General features: G+C 37.9%; 1 protein-coding gene across 2 annotated transcripts in view; it reads right to left on the bottom strand.

Moving 5' to 3' along the window:
* Positions 1–4,469: 4,469 nt before the first annotated feature.
* The window catches only part of LOC131237739 (polyamine oxidase 1-like), a 35,516-nt gene continuing 24,380 nt past the window's right edge, over positions 4,470–15,605 (bottom strand). Inside the window, exons 5-10 of one of the 2 annotated variants that reach the window (XM_058235688.1) lie at positions 10,424–10,567; positions 9,763–9,912; positions 7,607–7,861; positions 5,353–5,434; positions 5,143–5,243; positions 4,470–4,630 (exon numbers count right to left, since the gene is read on the bottom strand). In XM_058235688.1, the coding sequence (XP_058091671.1) occupies positions 5,164–5,243; positions 5,353–5,434; positions 7,607–7,861; positions 9,763–9,912; positions 10,424–10,567 (711 nt within the window). In that variant the 3' untranslated portion in view covers positions 4,470–4,630; positions 5,143–5,163. The remainder of the gene's footprint in view (positions 4,631–5,142; positions 5,244–5,352; positions 5,435–7,606; positions 7,862–9,762; positions 9,913–10,423; positions 10,568–15,605) is intronic. The other variant, XM_058235689.1, reaches the window with a different exon arrangement.

Below are 15,605 nucleotides of genomic sequence, written 5' to 3'. Positions count from 1 at the left end.
TTTTTTAACCAGTGAAGTTTTGTTTTAACTGTTAAAACTCCTTTGATCGCACTTGATGATAATGTGATGGTATAGACCTAATGGTCCACTTCTTATTGACATGGGATATGATCATTAGTGGATGACCATGATAGTGGAGGGATTAGATCATGAGTATATGCATAAATGAGGCAGATCGACATACTTCCCTCGTAGTAGGTTACAAAATTATGCGTAGGGTGGCAAAGTACCATACTTGTATTCCCTCGAAACCATAACTTCGTCATTATTTATTTGATCATAATTCAAAGGAGTAGATACAAGAAGCTCTAAACACCTATCTCATTGGGTGTGCGAATCAGAGAAAAGAAAAAATCTATAGAGAGTGAATTTTTCATTATCTTCTCCATCTCTAGGTAGTTCATATATAACTTATTGATGTTATGGAATTCCTTGGAACCTATTAGAAGAAATTCATTGGGCTATCTAGATCTCTCCGGTATTGGGATAGATCGAGGAGTGCCCTCATAGTTTGAAGGACCATCATCATCATTGCATTAACACATATCGCCTGATTTGGGTATGATCTAACTTTCTAAAGTTAGTTGTTCGATTTGAGAAATTGTTATTGATCTTGTTTCAGAGATTTTGAGATTATGATTTCATTTTTAGATTTGGATAAAATTGGATTCTATTGCACAAGTTTGATGAAATCCCATTAAAAGACATACCGCTCTATGACCCTATGTGTGTTTGCAATGTTGCTCCGTTGGTAGTCTTGCTTTCCAATACATATCACAATTAAATGAATCTAGTATAAAGGCTTTCTCTTTCCACTTTCTTTCTATTATGGGACTAAAACCAACACTAGAAAACAAAGAAGACTAACCAACACTATAGAACAAAATAAAGAAAAAAAAAAAAACATGATATCAAAAAGATAACCTTTTCCTACTCTTTAAATCCCATGATTTTTCAACAATTTAGGAGATATACATCACATGGTTAAAATAATCAAACAATGTTAGTTTAGAATTATAAGAAATAAAAAGCAAGATATATCTACTAGATGTTTTAAGATGGTGATTGCACCTGTTTATTTCTCCAGTCAATCTTAACTATCCATTTTCATGCTAGTGATCGAAAGCTTAGAATCACTTGATTTGCATAATTTTTCTACCATGGCTTGCTAATAGTTGTACTAATAAACGAATGGTTGCATTGACAATAGGTTACCTTATCTGCTCATGGCTTAGTGGTATACTCACGAGAGTTTCAATACTAAGGTCATGGGTTCAAGTACCCATTGTGGTGTGTGTGGGTGTAAGGGTGTGTGTGTGAAAATAAATAAATAAATAGGTTACCCTATTTGCCATGTAAAAGGTTTATCGAAAAGCCACATTTAATATATATAATATTACCAACAAAAATATATGGATCTTATTTGATTTGACTTTAACTGGGTCCTGATTGATGGACCCTCCCTAAACCCAATTAATTAAATCAAATTTCACCCCCATAAGATGAGATGTTAGCAGAACCTGATCACTTGACGGGTCTAAAAATTTATATTCAGACATTAAAATTGAGTCGTATCCATAACTACGAGACTGTTAAACTCATGCAACAATGATAATTTAGAAGGACAAAATCGTTTTTATGTTAATAGTCTAAGGATTTGTTTGTTAACACTGAAATTTTTTACTTGATGCGGAATCTGGAAAGTGCTTGATGTTTAGTGGTGTTTGTTAACACTGAATGAGGAAATCGCTCCATCATTTTATGCTAAAATTTTTCGGTGACTGAGGTTTAGCTTAATGGTGAATCCAAAATACGCTCTGCAAACTTATAAATAAATAAATCCAAAATTGCCTTGACAAAGATTTTCTCATTTAACATAACCTAACTTTTAACGTGTGGCACTTCTTTGGGCCCACCATAATTTTTGTGTTACATCCACACCGTCTATCAACTTTTCTATATCATTCTAAAGCATAATCCCCAAAAAGGACATCGAAAACTCAAAATAGACCACACCACATAAACTAATGGAAATGGAACAACTACTGTTAAAACCTTACTGAGGTCCACCGTGAAGCTTATTTGCTATCTAACCTCTTCATAAGATCACACCGACATGGATGAAGGGAAAACACAAAAATCAGTTTGATCAGAGCCTTTTGTAGCCCCAAGAAGTTTTCAATGGTAGACCCCCAATTCCCATTGTTTCTTGTAGTGTGGCCCACTTAAGCCTTATATTTGCCTTGTTTTTTTGTTTTATTTTCTAAAATGATATGGAAAAATGGATGGATGGTGTGGATATAATATATACATTATGGTAGACCCCACAAAGCCCTTGACCGTCCGTCTCTAACTAGATCTTAGTGACGGTAGTAAGTGGGGACAGATTTTCTACGAAAGCCTTTGGCAAGAAGTTTCTGCACTTGAAACCTAGGTGGGGCCTACCATGATGTTTGTGATAAATCTAACTAGTCCATCCAATTTTTGAGCTCATTTTAGGACTTGAGATAAAAAATCAGCATGATACAAGACTCAAGTGGGCTACAGTAAAGGAAAAGGTGGGTAGGGAAATTCCTACCCTGAAACCTCCCAGGGTCGACATTGATGTTTACATGCCATCAATATTGTTCATAACCCCATTCCTACTGAGATGAACTGAAACCACAAATATTAGCCTGATTCAAAACTTCTATGGCCCCATGAATATTTCAACTATGGACATTCAATCCTCACATTTTCAGCCCATTTTAGTATTAGATCCGGCTCATGTTTTTACCCCATACCTTAAAATGATCTCACAAAATGGATGGTGTGGATTTCTCACAAACATCATGGTTGGCCCCACCTAGGTTTCCAGCGCAGGAACTTCCTGCTGTAGCAAGTCCCCATCCCGGATCAGCAGATTAGGTGCGACCCCCGGATCCACCGAGGTGGGTGAGACCCCTAACTATGGAGCCCACTGTGATGTATGTGACTACATCACACCGTACATCCGTATTGAAAGCTCATTTTATGGCATGATCCAAAAAATAAAGTAGCTCCAAATCCTAGATGGACCATAGTATAGGAAATGGTAGTGATTGACCATTTAAAACTTCTCGTGGGCCACAAAAGCTTTGGATCAAGATGAAATTTGTGTTGTCTCTTCATCTAGCTGTTTGTGACCTTATCAACAGGTTGGATGACAAATAAACATTTCAGTGGAATCCATGAAGTTTTTAATGGCGAGGATTAAATCATATTGTTTCCTATGGTGTGGTCTGTCTCAAATTTTTGTCAGCTTCGTTTTTGGGACACTGCCCAAAAATAAAATTTCAAAATGGTTGGACGATGTGAATTTAAGCTACACAAATCCGGGTTGGGGGCCATTAAAAAGAAATCACGAGGGTTTGGTGGGTAGTTTTTTCTCTTTTGGTTTTCATACGATATATTGGCTCTCTTCTTGTTTTTTTGGGGCCGGTGGGAGCCCCAATCCTCTCTAGTCCATATAAAGTTCATATTCTGGTTTAATACAATCTGATCTTTTATTATTATTTAAAAGAAAAGAAAAGAAAAAAAAAAGCTACACAAATGACTGTGAACCCCACAGTCAGGGTCCCACCTGCGTCGGTGGATCCAGGGTCTCACCTATTCCATTCCGAATGTAGGGGGACGGGGATTTCCTGCCAAACCCTTTTGTAAGAACGTTTTGCACCGGATGCTAGGTGGGGTCCACCACAATATTTGTGTGAAATCCACCCGTTCATACATTTTGTGAGCTCATTTTATAACATGATACAAAAAATGAAGTGGATCTAAAACTCAAGTGGGCCACACTGGAGGAAATAGCATAGATTCAGTAACCACCGTTGAAACATTAGCATGGCCACAAAAGTTTTGTATCAGACCAAGTATGTTGTCTTTTCACTTCATCCCAATATTCATGGCCTTATAAACGGTTTGGATGGCATATAAACATCAATGTGGAACCAAGGAAGGTTTCAATGGTAGGCATTTCTTTCTCCAATTTTCCCTCTCATGTGGCACACTTGAGTTTTGGATCTGCCTCAATTTTGTTCATGAGTCCTAAAATTAGCTCGCAAAACGGATGGACGGGTGGATTTCTCACTAACATCACGGTGGGGCCAACCTAGCATATCAATATGTTGGATGGCAAATAAATATTCCAGTGGAATCCATGAAGTTTTTAATGTCAGAGATTCAATCACAATTGTTATACATGATAAATGTGTCAAATTAACATATTTCAAATATCTTACACGTTAGTTAACAAACGTGTTGTTTCAGATTCCCTACTAGTTATCCAGACTCCAGACTTCATATTCAAACTTTAGATCCAGGTTTCAGATCCGCACATCATATCGGATTTAACAAACAAGCCCTAAATCTAAAACTTGTGAATACATGAGAGCGAGGATAACAAAGGCCTACGACATGTACTGAGAAGCATATAGCCCACAGATAATACATAGGCAAATCTACATGCATAAAACATCTGGTCCATAGCATAGCGAGCCACACAAAATCCAACAGGCCCCAATAAGCTGACGGAGGAAATGCGTTCCTCCAAAACACAAAGAAGCTGTATCTCATTTTCGCAAGATTTTAGCCATCTAATACCTGCCATTGCCTGCATGTTAAAGCTCATTGTTAATACCTGTCTTCAATTATTTTGTTACAGCCTCACCTTATAGATTGCCCATGGCTCTCCAAATTCACTTTGATGGAACATTAATCCTATACATGATGATTAGGCTGGACGGTCCGGATCGATGTTTTGGACTATCCAAATGTATAATTTCACGTGATGTGCACCATAAAATGATGCAGCTACATGTACATAGCTAGGTAGCTTCTTTTCTGGTTTCTACAATGGATGACGCATGCCCTAGAAATCTCCTCCAATGAGGCCATCCTAGCTAGTCTTTTGCATTATTGCTTGAAAATATACCCTTAAGAAAAGAGGTGCAGCAATGGTCCACATTCAACTGGAAAATCCAAAAACTATATGGCTGGGATCTTCCAGTTCTAGCAGTAAGAGTTTAATATTGTATTATGAACCATTGAACAATGGGCGCCACTTGTACAAATTTAAAACTAAACTCTATCAGTATAGATGGATGTGAAGATGAAATAACTTACCCGTTAGGGGAATCGTGGGATTCAAGTGCCCTTAGGCTTGATCTGGAATTTGCATATCTTTTTCTGGATGCAACCAATCATCATATTAGCAGAATCAATACCTAAAAAACACGAGGAATGATTAAAAAAGCAGCTGCAAAATCAATAGTAAAAGAAAGATAAATCCATCAGTTGATCGGCCAGTCCATTGATTCGATAGCGGCCACAAACCTGCAAGGTAGGCCCCATGAACGTAGCCATTATAATACTCACTGGTGTGTTCCCCAGTGAAATAAACCCGTCCAACTGGTGCCTGAAACTAACGAGATATTAGGAAAAATTAAAAGCCACTAATCTCATCTTACACAAGTAATTTGGTAGCCCAAAGAGTGCTAGTATGAGTTCCATAAAGTGCCAACAAAACTTGTTCATCATAGGATTGGCACTTGTGTATAGTGATCCAAACCGCTGATTTCATGGGCCATCTGATGTAGAGCGGATTGCAGACAGTTTCATGGCCAAGATGGTTCAGAAAAGGCCCGGCCGTCGATAGAAGTCACAAGACCGTCAAAACCTTAAAACAGGTATATCTCATAAACCGGAATGAGTTACTCAACATATCATATATGATTTTGGGGTAGGACGAGATTTAGCCAACCAACCTGGCATACATATGCCGAATTTGCGAGATTCCATTAGATCGACGGTCATATTCCATATTCATTTCTGTTTTTACTATTTTTAGTAACTTTTAGTTTAATTATAACTTCATTTATTTGGCTTTAGGAGTTGTGTCCAACATTAAAGGTGTTTAGAAAAATTAGGAGAATAACGTTGTTAAGCCACATAAGACACTTACTATAAATAGAAATTTATAGTAAGTTACAAATTTTAGGGAGTTTTAGTTATAGTTTAATTCCTAAATTTCTTCTAAGTCTTGGTATTCCTATTTAAAGGGTTATAGATTCGTTTATCAATATTTAACAAGTTTCATTCATATATCTTAAAATTATTTCTATTTCTATTTCTCGTGGATTCAAGAAGTATTTGTGAGGAGTCCAAAGAAACTGTGAATTCGGAGTAGTTATCCTTGAGGAAGATGGTGATCTACCTCATGTTCATCCCTGCATCGATCACCATCAATAGATGTACTTTAGTCCAAAAACCAATCCCATTCATCCCAATTGCAACTAGATTGTTAACCCAAAATTTGAGTGAGAAGATTAATGGTCAATGGTCAACAATAAATAGACAAGAAGCAAAAGCATCGAGGATTGGGATTGTCCAATTACTAATGATTTTTGAATCTGGACCCGTCACATGGTATCCAACGAAATCAACCCACCTGATCACCATCCATAAGGTGGGAACTTGTTTGGGACCTTATTAGTCTACAAAACCTTTTTTATGTAGTGCAAAAAACACACATGCTATGTGGGGCTTACCAGGTTTTCTATGTAAAATCCAATCGGCTCATCAGGTGAGAACTAGTATTTAGAATGTTCCTACTAATATAAGCTCGAATAAAAGCTGATATGGGCCAAACCAATTAAATTTGATTGCTCCCAAAACTTCCTAAGTTCACCTGGTATGGCTAGCTTAAGTTTTATATCAGGCTGATTTTGTAACTTCTCTTCATCTTGGTGCACTAGACTTGATATTAACACGTTTGATGAAAGATACAAACCATGATTAAAAACAAAACCTATATTTAGCATCCATTATCCATTGTTCCATGTGGTGTGGCTTGTCGCCATAGGCCTAATTTGGCAGGCCTCTCAAACTTGAGTATTTTACACGCTGCCTAAACCTGATGCTGGAGAGGATTCCAATCCATTTGTTTTATAGTACTTCCATGGAACATTTGTGCGCAAAAATAATATTTCTCCTTAAGCACTGTTTGGATAGTAGGAAAAGAAAAAATGAAAAAGAAAAAAGAAAAAAAAACATGTGACTTTTTTTTTATATCATAAAGGGATGTTTCATAGTGTTTGGATAGTAAAGGAAATATTATTTAAAAAAAAAAAAAAAATCATTCTTCAAACACAATAGTCAAATTCTTGCACACCATATAAGGTGATTTATGTTAGAGCTTTATTTTGCTTTCCAATTATATTCAAACAAGAATTCTAAAATGGAACATATTGAGAGATTATCATTAGATGATCATCAATTTTTTTATTTCCTTCCTTATTTAGGGCATATTTGGACACGTGTATCGAAGGAAAATCTCATATTATTTTTTTAAAGTTTATATTTTATATAAAAATTTCAAATTATGAAAATAATGGCATGCTGGAATTTACTCTTTCTTTACTATCCATATAAACAATACAAAATCACATCAAAAGGAAAATAATTTTCATTTCCCTGTTATTTTTAGCATAGAATATTGCATATTTCGAATCATGACTTTAGTAAAACCATCCCATGATAAAAGACTGTGACTACAGTTAGTAGTAGAGAAGGGATGTAGGCCCATTACCCTGATCTGTTCATACTCATATCGACTAACTCCTATAGGCCAGTTCGAGTACGTGCCCTTGTAGAAACGGTTAGACCACCATCTTGGGACAAGTATGTCGGTGGCATCCGGGATGTTCTTACCAAACATGCTCCTCAAAACCTCCATGATTTCTGCCTTTGTCTCAGAATCAGGTTGCTGCTCTATCCGTCTTGATTCGTCATCTGTCACTGTTACCAGAAGGGCGTTTGATCCGGGGTATGCCCTCTCCAGTTGCTGAAAATCCATAACAATATGATATTAAAATGCTTTGTGGTTTGTATGTACCTCTAGATAGTATTTTGTCGGTTTCAAGTACAACTTCCAAACTATTCTACTCAGGTGGACTGTGATGGCTGATATATATATATATATATAGACACTTAGAAATTGCACACAGTGTACAAGTAGTCGAAGTAAACCATCCGAACTATGGTATCCAATGTTGGTATATCTCACCAAAATTTAAGAATATCTGATTATCAGACTGGTGGACCATTATTGGATGGATAAAATGAAAAGTATCCAATTACCATATTTCCACAAACAAGTATCCACAAATGAGATTGTTAGGATTATTCAACCAATCTAATATGAGGATTGAAAAGTAAGAAGAGAAATTTAATGAGGCTGAGTACAGTGCCATGAGTTATGCTGTTTGTGAGTTGAAATTTAATGAGGCCGGGTACAGTGCCATGAGTTATGCTGTTTGTGAGTTGTTATAGCTCAGGTCCTTATTACAAGGGCTATGATTTTTTACGGATGGCCCTATGATATTTTTTTGAGATAATCAAGCAGTTAGCTACCCACATTACAAATAATCCAGTATTCATTAAGAGAATCAAGCATATAGAAGTGGTGAAATCCCACTACAGCGTGAGTGTGTGTACGTGTTTTTTTTTTTTTTTTTAAAGCATGTAGAGATTGACTACCATTTCATTCAAGAAATGATTGCTTCTAAAAAGATTATCATATCCTATATTCAGTTCAAGTTTTAGATTACAGATATTTTCACCGAAGCCTTTTCATATATAGCTCCCTTGGTTTGAAATATTTTATCCATATAAATATTTCAATAAAGAGATGAGAAGGGTAATCCCATCCTGATCATTAACCTTAATCTATGTTTACTCACACCAAACATATGGTGCATGTTCCATACGCTGCATCAATCTTCACCACAATTTATTAGGGTTGAAAGTCAAGCGGGTCAGTTTGGTTAGTGCTCAACCCTAGCCCAACTCTAGGTTCCTATGACTCAACCCCAACCCAACCCAAGCGGACTCGGTTGGGTTGGTCGGGTGGATGCATGCTAATATTTTCATTATTATAGTAGTCTATAATATTTTCAATACACGTCTTATTTTTTGTACCTATAATTTTATTAATTGTATATGTAATTATTTATCATAAACAACTTAATCTTTTGTTATAAACAAACAAGCTAAAATATAGGACAACTACTCTTTTAAAAGTCTGAAATCCAGGGTATCTTGTTAACCTAGGTCATTAGAAATGACGTGGACCAATGAAACCCAACAACATTGGAATTTCTTGTGCCTTCGGGATAGATGATTCACACTTAATTATAATTTATAACTTATATATATCGATGGGTTCGGGTTGGGTCGAGCAACCCGAGGCCTCAACCTAAGCCCAACCCAAGTTATATTAGGTTAATATTTGTACCAAACTGGATACATCTTGCCCCTAGCTAGCCCAACCTAATGTTAGTCGTTCAGCCGCAAGACTTTCGGCTCTACAGTTTATAGATTAATCATCCCTTTGCACGGAATTTTCATGCCTTCATATTATGTACCATGTGGTACACTTGTATAATGATCTGAACCATTCATTTGCGCACAGTACTCTTCTATTGATTAACCTAACCATCTAAAAATGAACTGTTTCTCACTGAATATGATCCGTTGCTGATTTTCGTTTGTGAGCGTCCATTTCAATGCTTAGGGTCAACCTAACACTCTAGTTTTTCGTCTATGGCCCATTCTTTATCGTACCTATTGAACAAACGGTTCCGATCTCATCTATCTAATGCCATGTTTGGTGCAATGATATGGAAGCGTGGTGAATCCCACAAACACGCAAGTAAAATAAAGTTATCGTGGATGACTGAGTACCTGCCAAATCGGATAATATCCGCGCTTTTCGTGGGCGTACAGGAAGAATTCCGTACCGTTGCCGGTGGGCCAGAACTTGTATGGGAATTTTAAGAATATCTTGGTGTATATGGCCATGTCAAACTGGTAAATGGCCAGGATTTTCCAGCGCTGCAAAAATAAAAATAAATAATAAATAAACAGATGAAAGGGAATTAGATTTTTCAATTGCGTGCGTGATGATACAAAACAATAACATCCACCCAATTTCCAAGTGTGATCAACAATCAGATAGTTGTAAGATTTCAGGACCATGGCCTACTAGATTAGTGGGTCCCACAACTTGTTTTAAAGTCTGGTCACAACTCACGATCACCATTAGCCCATATGTATGAATGGTCCATTTATCAGTAAGAAACTTATACCCAACGGGTATTTTTGGCACACCCAGATCCATAGCTCAAGTGGTAGAGTGGGGGTGGCTAACAGTGATGTGTGAACTGACAGTGGGTGTACTAACAAGCTAAAAAAAAAACGGGTACTTTTGGCCGTTGATATGCATGGATGAATGTGGTCCTTTGAAAGAAAGTCTTAAATAGCTTACATTCAACTCTCTAAAATCATATTCAAAATCCAACGGTTGCTAAGCATTTCTAAGGAACAAACATATATAGTTACCCACCGGTAAATCGGGCTGGAAGTTGATGAGATTGGTTTGAAGGACGCCGATGCTGGCAGAGACCATCACATACCCTCCTCTGTAGATCGAACCGTCCTCCGTTTTAACAATCACCCCACTCCGCGAGTAGCGTATCTCGGTCACCACCTGAGCATGAAAAACCAGATTGTCTATGATGTTCCTGTACACTAGCAAAATGCACATAAATTTCAAAAATTCCAATTGTGTGAGGAATGCTATCCTTTTCACGTTTTTTTTTTTTTTTAAATTATTATTATTATTTATTTATTTAAAGAAGCTGATTTCCTTATATGAGAAGGAAAACTATACAACTGGCTGCACACATTTGGGATCCCCTGAAAAAAAAAAAACAGGGGTCCTATCATCCACATGGGCCTAGCGGGCTACCCTTTTACAAAAGAACTAGAAAAAAGGAAAGACCAACTCAAAATTAAGGAGCCTTGGGGGTGGTTCTAATGGAACCGAGCCCCGCTCTATCTAAAAAACAACTGCCCCGAACATGGTTGGGGAGGTCCTACTCACGAAGGATCAATGAAGACTCCTGACTGGCACTTGCCATTTGGGTGAGCCCATCAGTTGGGCCATTGCCCTCCCTATAAATGAGTTGAAAAAGGATCCTGCTTCTGCTCATGAGTCTCAAAATTTTGTACAGCCAGGGTCGCTACTTCCATGGGACCGTCACCTTGGCTAAGAGACTATCAACTGTAAGCTTTGAATCCGATTCAACGATGATGTTGGCTAAGCCTCTGTTGAGGGACAACAGGAGCCCATCATGCACCGCCCTCAGCTCTGCAGAGTTGTTTGTCCCAACACCATAGGCAGCCACAAACACAAACGGGAACTCGCCCTTGTCGCCACGCACAATCCCGCCACCTCCAGATGGACCTAGATTCCCCCAGGAGGAGCCATCCACGTTGAGTTTGATCCATCCTTTCCTTGGTCTAAGCTAGCGAATGACCTATACGTGGGCCCTGTTTGCAGGGGACGGGAGAGGGCTCCCCTGCTTCCTAAACCGGTCCCCTTGAATTAGCCGCGTGGCAAGGAAATCTAAATTCTGAAAGAGGGAGGAGGACCACGAGCTAATGTTGGCAATACATCTAGCCACATTGCAAGCTTTGCCGTTAAATTTTGCTCCGTTTCTAGCCCACCAGATCTCCCAGGCAATAAGGCTGGGGATGCACCTACGCATGAGAACACTATGGCCCCCCACAGCTGACGCTCGGCACCACTGACTGAATCTAGCTTTAACCGACTATCCTTTACACGTGTATACACATGAATATATATATATAAGTGTATGTGTGTGTGTGTGCATCATAAATATAAATAGTTATCATACAGTAGATTTTATGCTCCACCTTTGAGCTCTATCATTTCTTCTCTTAGATTTTGCGAGGAATGAGAAATTGTAATTGATGTAGAGCAGGTCACCGATAATTTCATGGCAAGATGGACTAGAAAAGGCCTGATCAGAGATGGAGATGATCCGGACCATCAAAACTTAAAACTGACGTATCTCGCAAATCGGAATGAGTTATCGAATGTAAAATATATAATTTTGGGGTAGGACAAGCTACTCTAGCCACTAAGTTGGGTTACGCAAGCCGGATTTGCAAAATACCATCAAATCGACGGTCATTTCCCCGTTTTAATTCCTTTCTTACTATAAATAGTAAATTTTAGTTTAATTATAACTCTTCATCCGTTGGGCTTTAGGAGTTGTGCCAAAGTACTCAGAATAATTAGGAGAACAATGTGGTGAAGCCAAATAGGACACTTACTATTTTTGGCCGAAAACCTTGCGCACTAGTAGACATCATGACCATCCATAAATAGTAAGTTTACTATTTATAGTAAGTCGCAATTTTTAGTTGTAGTTTGATTCCGAAATTTCTTCCATGGTTTAGTATCTCGATTTAAAGGAGTGTAGACCAGTTTATTTTATTTATCAATCAATTCAAATTTTATAAAATTTATTTTCTATTTTTCTTATTTTTTTTCCTCATAAATTTGAGAAGTCTCTGTGAGGAGTCCAAGAAAGTTCCGTGAATTTAGAACAATTGTCGCCTCGAGGAAGATGGTGCTCGACCTCATGTCCTTCCCTGCATCAGTAACTAATACTGTAGAGCTTGAAGTGTCATCCTCGGAAGGTAGTTATGCGCATAGTTTGAAAACCTGAAAATTTGACTGGCCAGATTGTGTTCACTCAAACATTTGACCTGACCCAACTAGATATTTAATAATTATTGTAAATTGAAAATATTAATATCGTTAGTAAATATTTTAAAATAATTAGATCTGTTATAAGTAAGAGAATGCCGCATAACTGCTTACATTTTGGTGGAATTTTAGAAAAAGGCTTGCTTTTAAATTATTTTCTAAAACCTACCTAAGTTTTATGCTGTTAGTCAAAAAAACGCTCGCGTCTTATACTCTTATATATTCAATATAGTACTTGACACGACTCCACTCTCTCTCTAGAATAAAATTAATTCAAATCAAACTGTCCAAACTATGGTTCCATTTGAACAGCATGGTCCATAGGTAAGTAATCACGACCATTTGTCGGATTCATCCCACTCTCAGCAAGCCATGGCTAAAAAATCTCTAAGATCGGATGATACCAGCCACGAGTCCTGGGCATTGATTTGAACCATCCATTTTTCGGACACAAACTGAGAAAATAATGCTATCCTACCAAGGGGATTTTTACAACATCATCCACCCACAGTGCACTCCAACAAACCAATGATTTGGATTAGAGCATGATCATAGACACTCTTTATTTGCTAGTGGAAAGCAGATAGCATCGACTTCCCTGTGAGTTGACATCACTAGGTTATGTGGCCCCCACCATGATGTATCTGGTATAGTTAAACCATTTGTCCATTTGGGTAGATTGTTTTAGAGCATGAACTAAATTAAAAACGAGGTAGATCCAAGACTCAGGTGAACAACCCCACATAAAGTTGTGAGGACAATGATTTCCACCGTACATACCGTCCTAGGGCTCACCATGATATTTATTTCATGTAGTCACACGATGTGGAGAAGGGAAAAAAAATTAAAATCAGATTGATTCAAAACTTCAGTCACCTATAAGAAGTTTTCAATGGTGGTCTTTCCATCTCCACTGGTTTCTATGGTTTGGTCATTTGAGGTTCGGATCTGTCTATTTCTTGGAACGTATATTGTGTACTGACAGCGTAGTAGCGAGGTGACTACTGTCTGTGCTCTGTTAGCCTCACATTATATATGTGTTTTATAGAAGCTGTCCATCTACTTTTATAGAAGTGAGGTGAATACTGACTACGCATTTTCTCTATAAGTAATATAAATACAAACTTAAATAAATGCATTATTAATACCTTGCTCGTTTAGGAGAAGGGGATGAAAGTGCTATTGTCAAAAGGGAAGCTATCAGGTCTAAAGTCTATTGACTTGAAATTCTACAAGGGTTGCATGTATGATGAGCAGAAGAGGGTAAGTTTCAAGAAAATAGGACGCGCTCCAAAGATGCATCTGTTAGAGCTTGTGCACACTGATGTGTGGGGACCGGCACAGGTATCATCTCTTGGTGGTTCAAGTTATTTTGTTTCCTTTATTGATGATGCTAGTAGAAAACTATGGGTTTATTTCTTAAAACACAAATTTGGTGTATTTGATGTATTTAAGAAATGGAAAGTAATGGTAGAAAACGAGACAGGTAAAACAATAAAATGTTTCAGATAAGATAATGAGGGAGAATACTGTGATAAGAGATTTAAGGAGTATTGTGCAGCAAATGGAATCAAACATCACAAAACGATTCCAGGGACAACACAGCAAAATGGTGTGGCTGAGCGCATTAACAGGACTATCCTTGAACACGCCAGGAGCATGATGTTACATGCAGGGTTGCCCAAGACCTTTTGGGCAGATGCTGTGAATATTGTTGCATATCTTATCAATAGAAGTCCCTCAGCACCATTGGATGGTGGGCTACCAAAAGAAATGTTGACTAGGAAAGAAGTGAACCTTGCACATCTCAAAGTGTTCGGTTGCACTTTATACGTTCACATTAATGTAGAGCACAGAAACAAGCTGGATGCGAAGTCCAAGAGGTGCACGTTTATAGGCTACAGACAACATGGTTTTGCTTACCATTTTTGGGATATAGAGAACTTGAAAATTATTAGAAACAGAGATGTAGTATTTAATGAAAAGGTGATGCATAAGGACAATGTGCAGCAAAATAAGCCCGATGAGAAAGAATTCGTAGAGTTAGAAGAGTTACCGGACACAAGTGTTATAGCACCACGGGATAAACATGCACAAGAGCATAGTGAGGCAAAGCTGCAGACACCGGTTGTGAGGAGATCTACTCAGGAGATAAGACCCATGATCCGATACTCACCCTCCTTACATTATCTACTACTGACAGATAATGGTGAACCAGAGTGTTTTGAAGAGGCATTACAGTCAGATACACAGGTTAAGTGGGAGCAGGCTATGGATGATGAGATGGACTCTCTTGAGTTAAATCGTACATGAGAGCTAGTCACTCTACCTAAGGAAAAGAAAGCTCTTCATAACAAGTGAGTTTACGGACTGAAGGAGGAGCACGATGGTTCGAAACGGTACAAGGTCAGGTTGGTTGTGAAAGGGTTTCAACAAAAGGCAGATATCGATTTCATTGAAATATTTTAACCGGTAGTAAAAATGTCTACAATTCGCATGGTCTTAAGTATAATGGCTACAAAGGACTTACATCTAGAGCAGCTAGATGTTAAGACAGTCTTTCTTCATGGGGATATTGAAGAAGAGATATATATACATCAGCCGACAGGATACGTGACACCAAGAAAGGAGAGCAAGGTGTGTAGACTACAGAAGAGTCTATATGGCCTCAAGAAGGCTCCGAGGCAGTGGTACAAGAAGTTCGACAGTTTTATGTAGGGAAACGGTTATAGGAGATGCCATGCAGACCACTATTGCTATTTGAAGAAGTTTGATACGTCATACATCATTCTTCTTCTATACATTGATGATATGCTTGTGGCCAGATCAAGCATGAAGGATATCTCAGATCTCAAAAGACAATTGTATAGAGAATTTACTATGAATGATTTAGGAGCTGCAAAACAAATCTTAGGTATGAGGATAAAGCGTGACAGGAAAAACA

This window comes from Magnolia sinica, chromosome 2 (assembly GCF_029962835.1).
Source record: "Magnolia sinica isolate HGM2019 chromosome 2, MsV1, whole genome shotgun sequence".
Taxonomy (NCBI): Eukaryota; Viridiplantae; Streptophyta; class Magnoliopsida; order Magnoliales; family Magnoliaceae; genus Magnolia; species Magnolia sinica.
The sequence above is the reverse complement of the archived record's forward strand: the minus strand, read 5'-3'. Positions and strand labels throughout refer to the sequence as shown.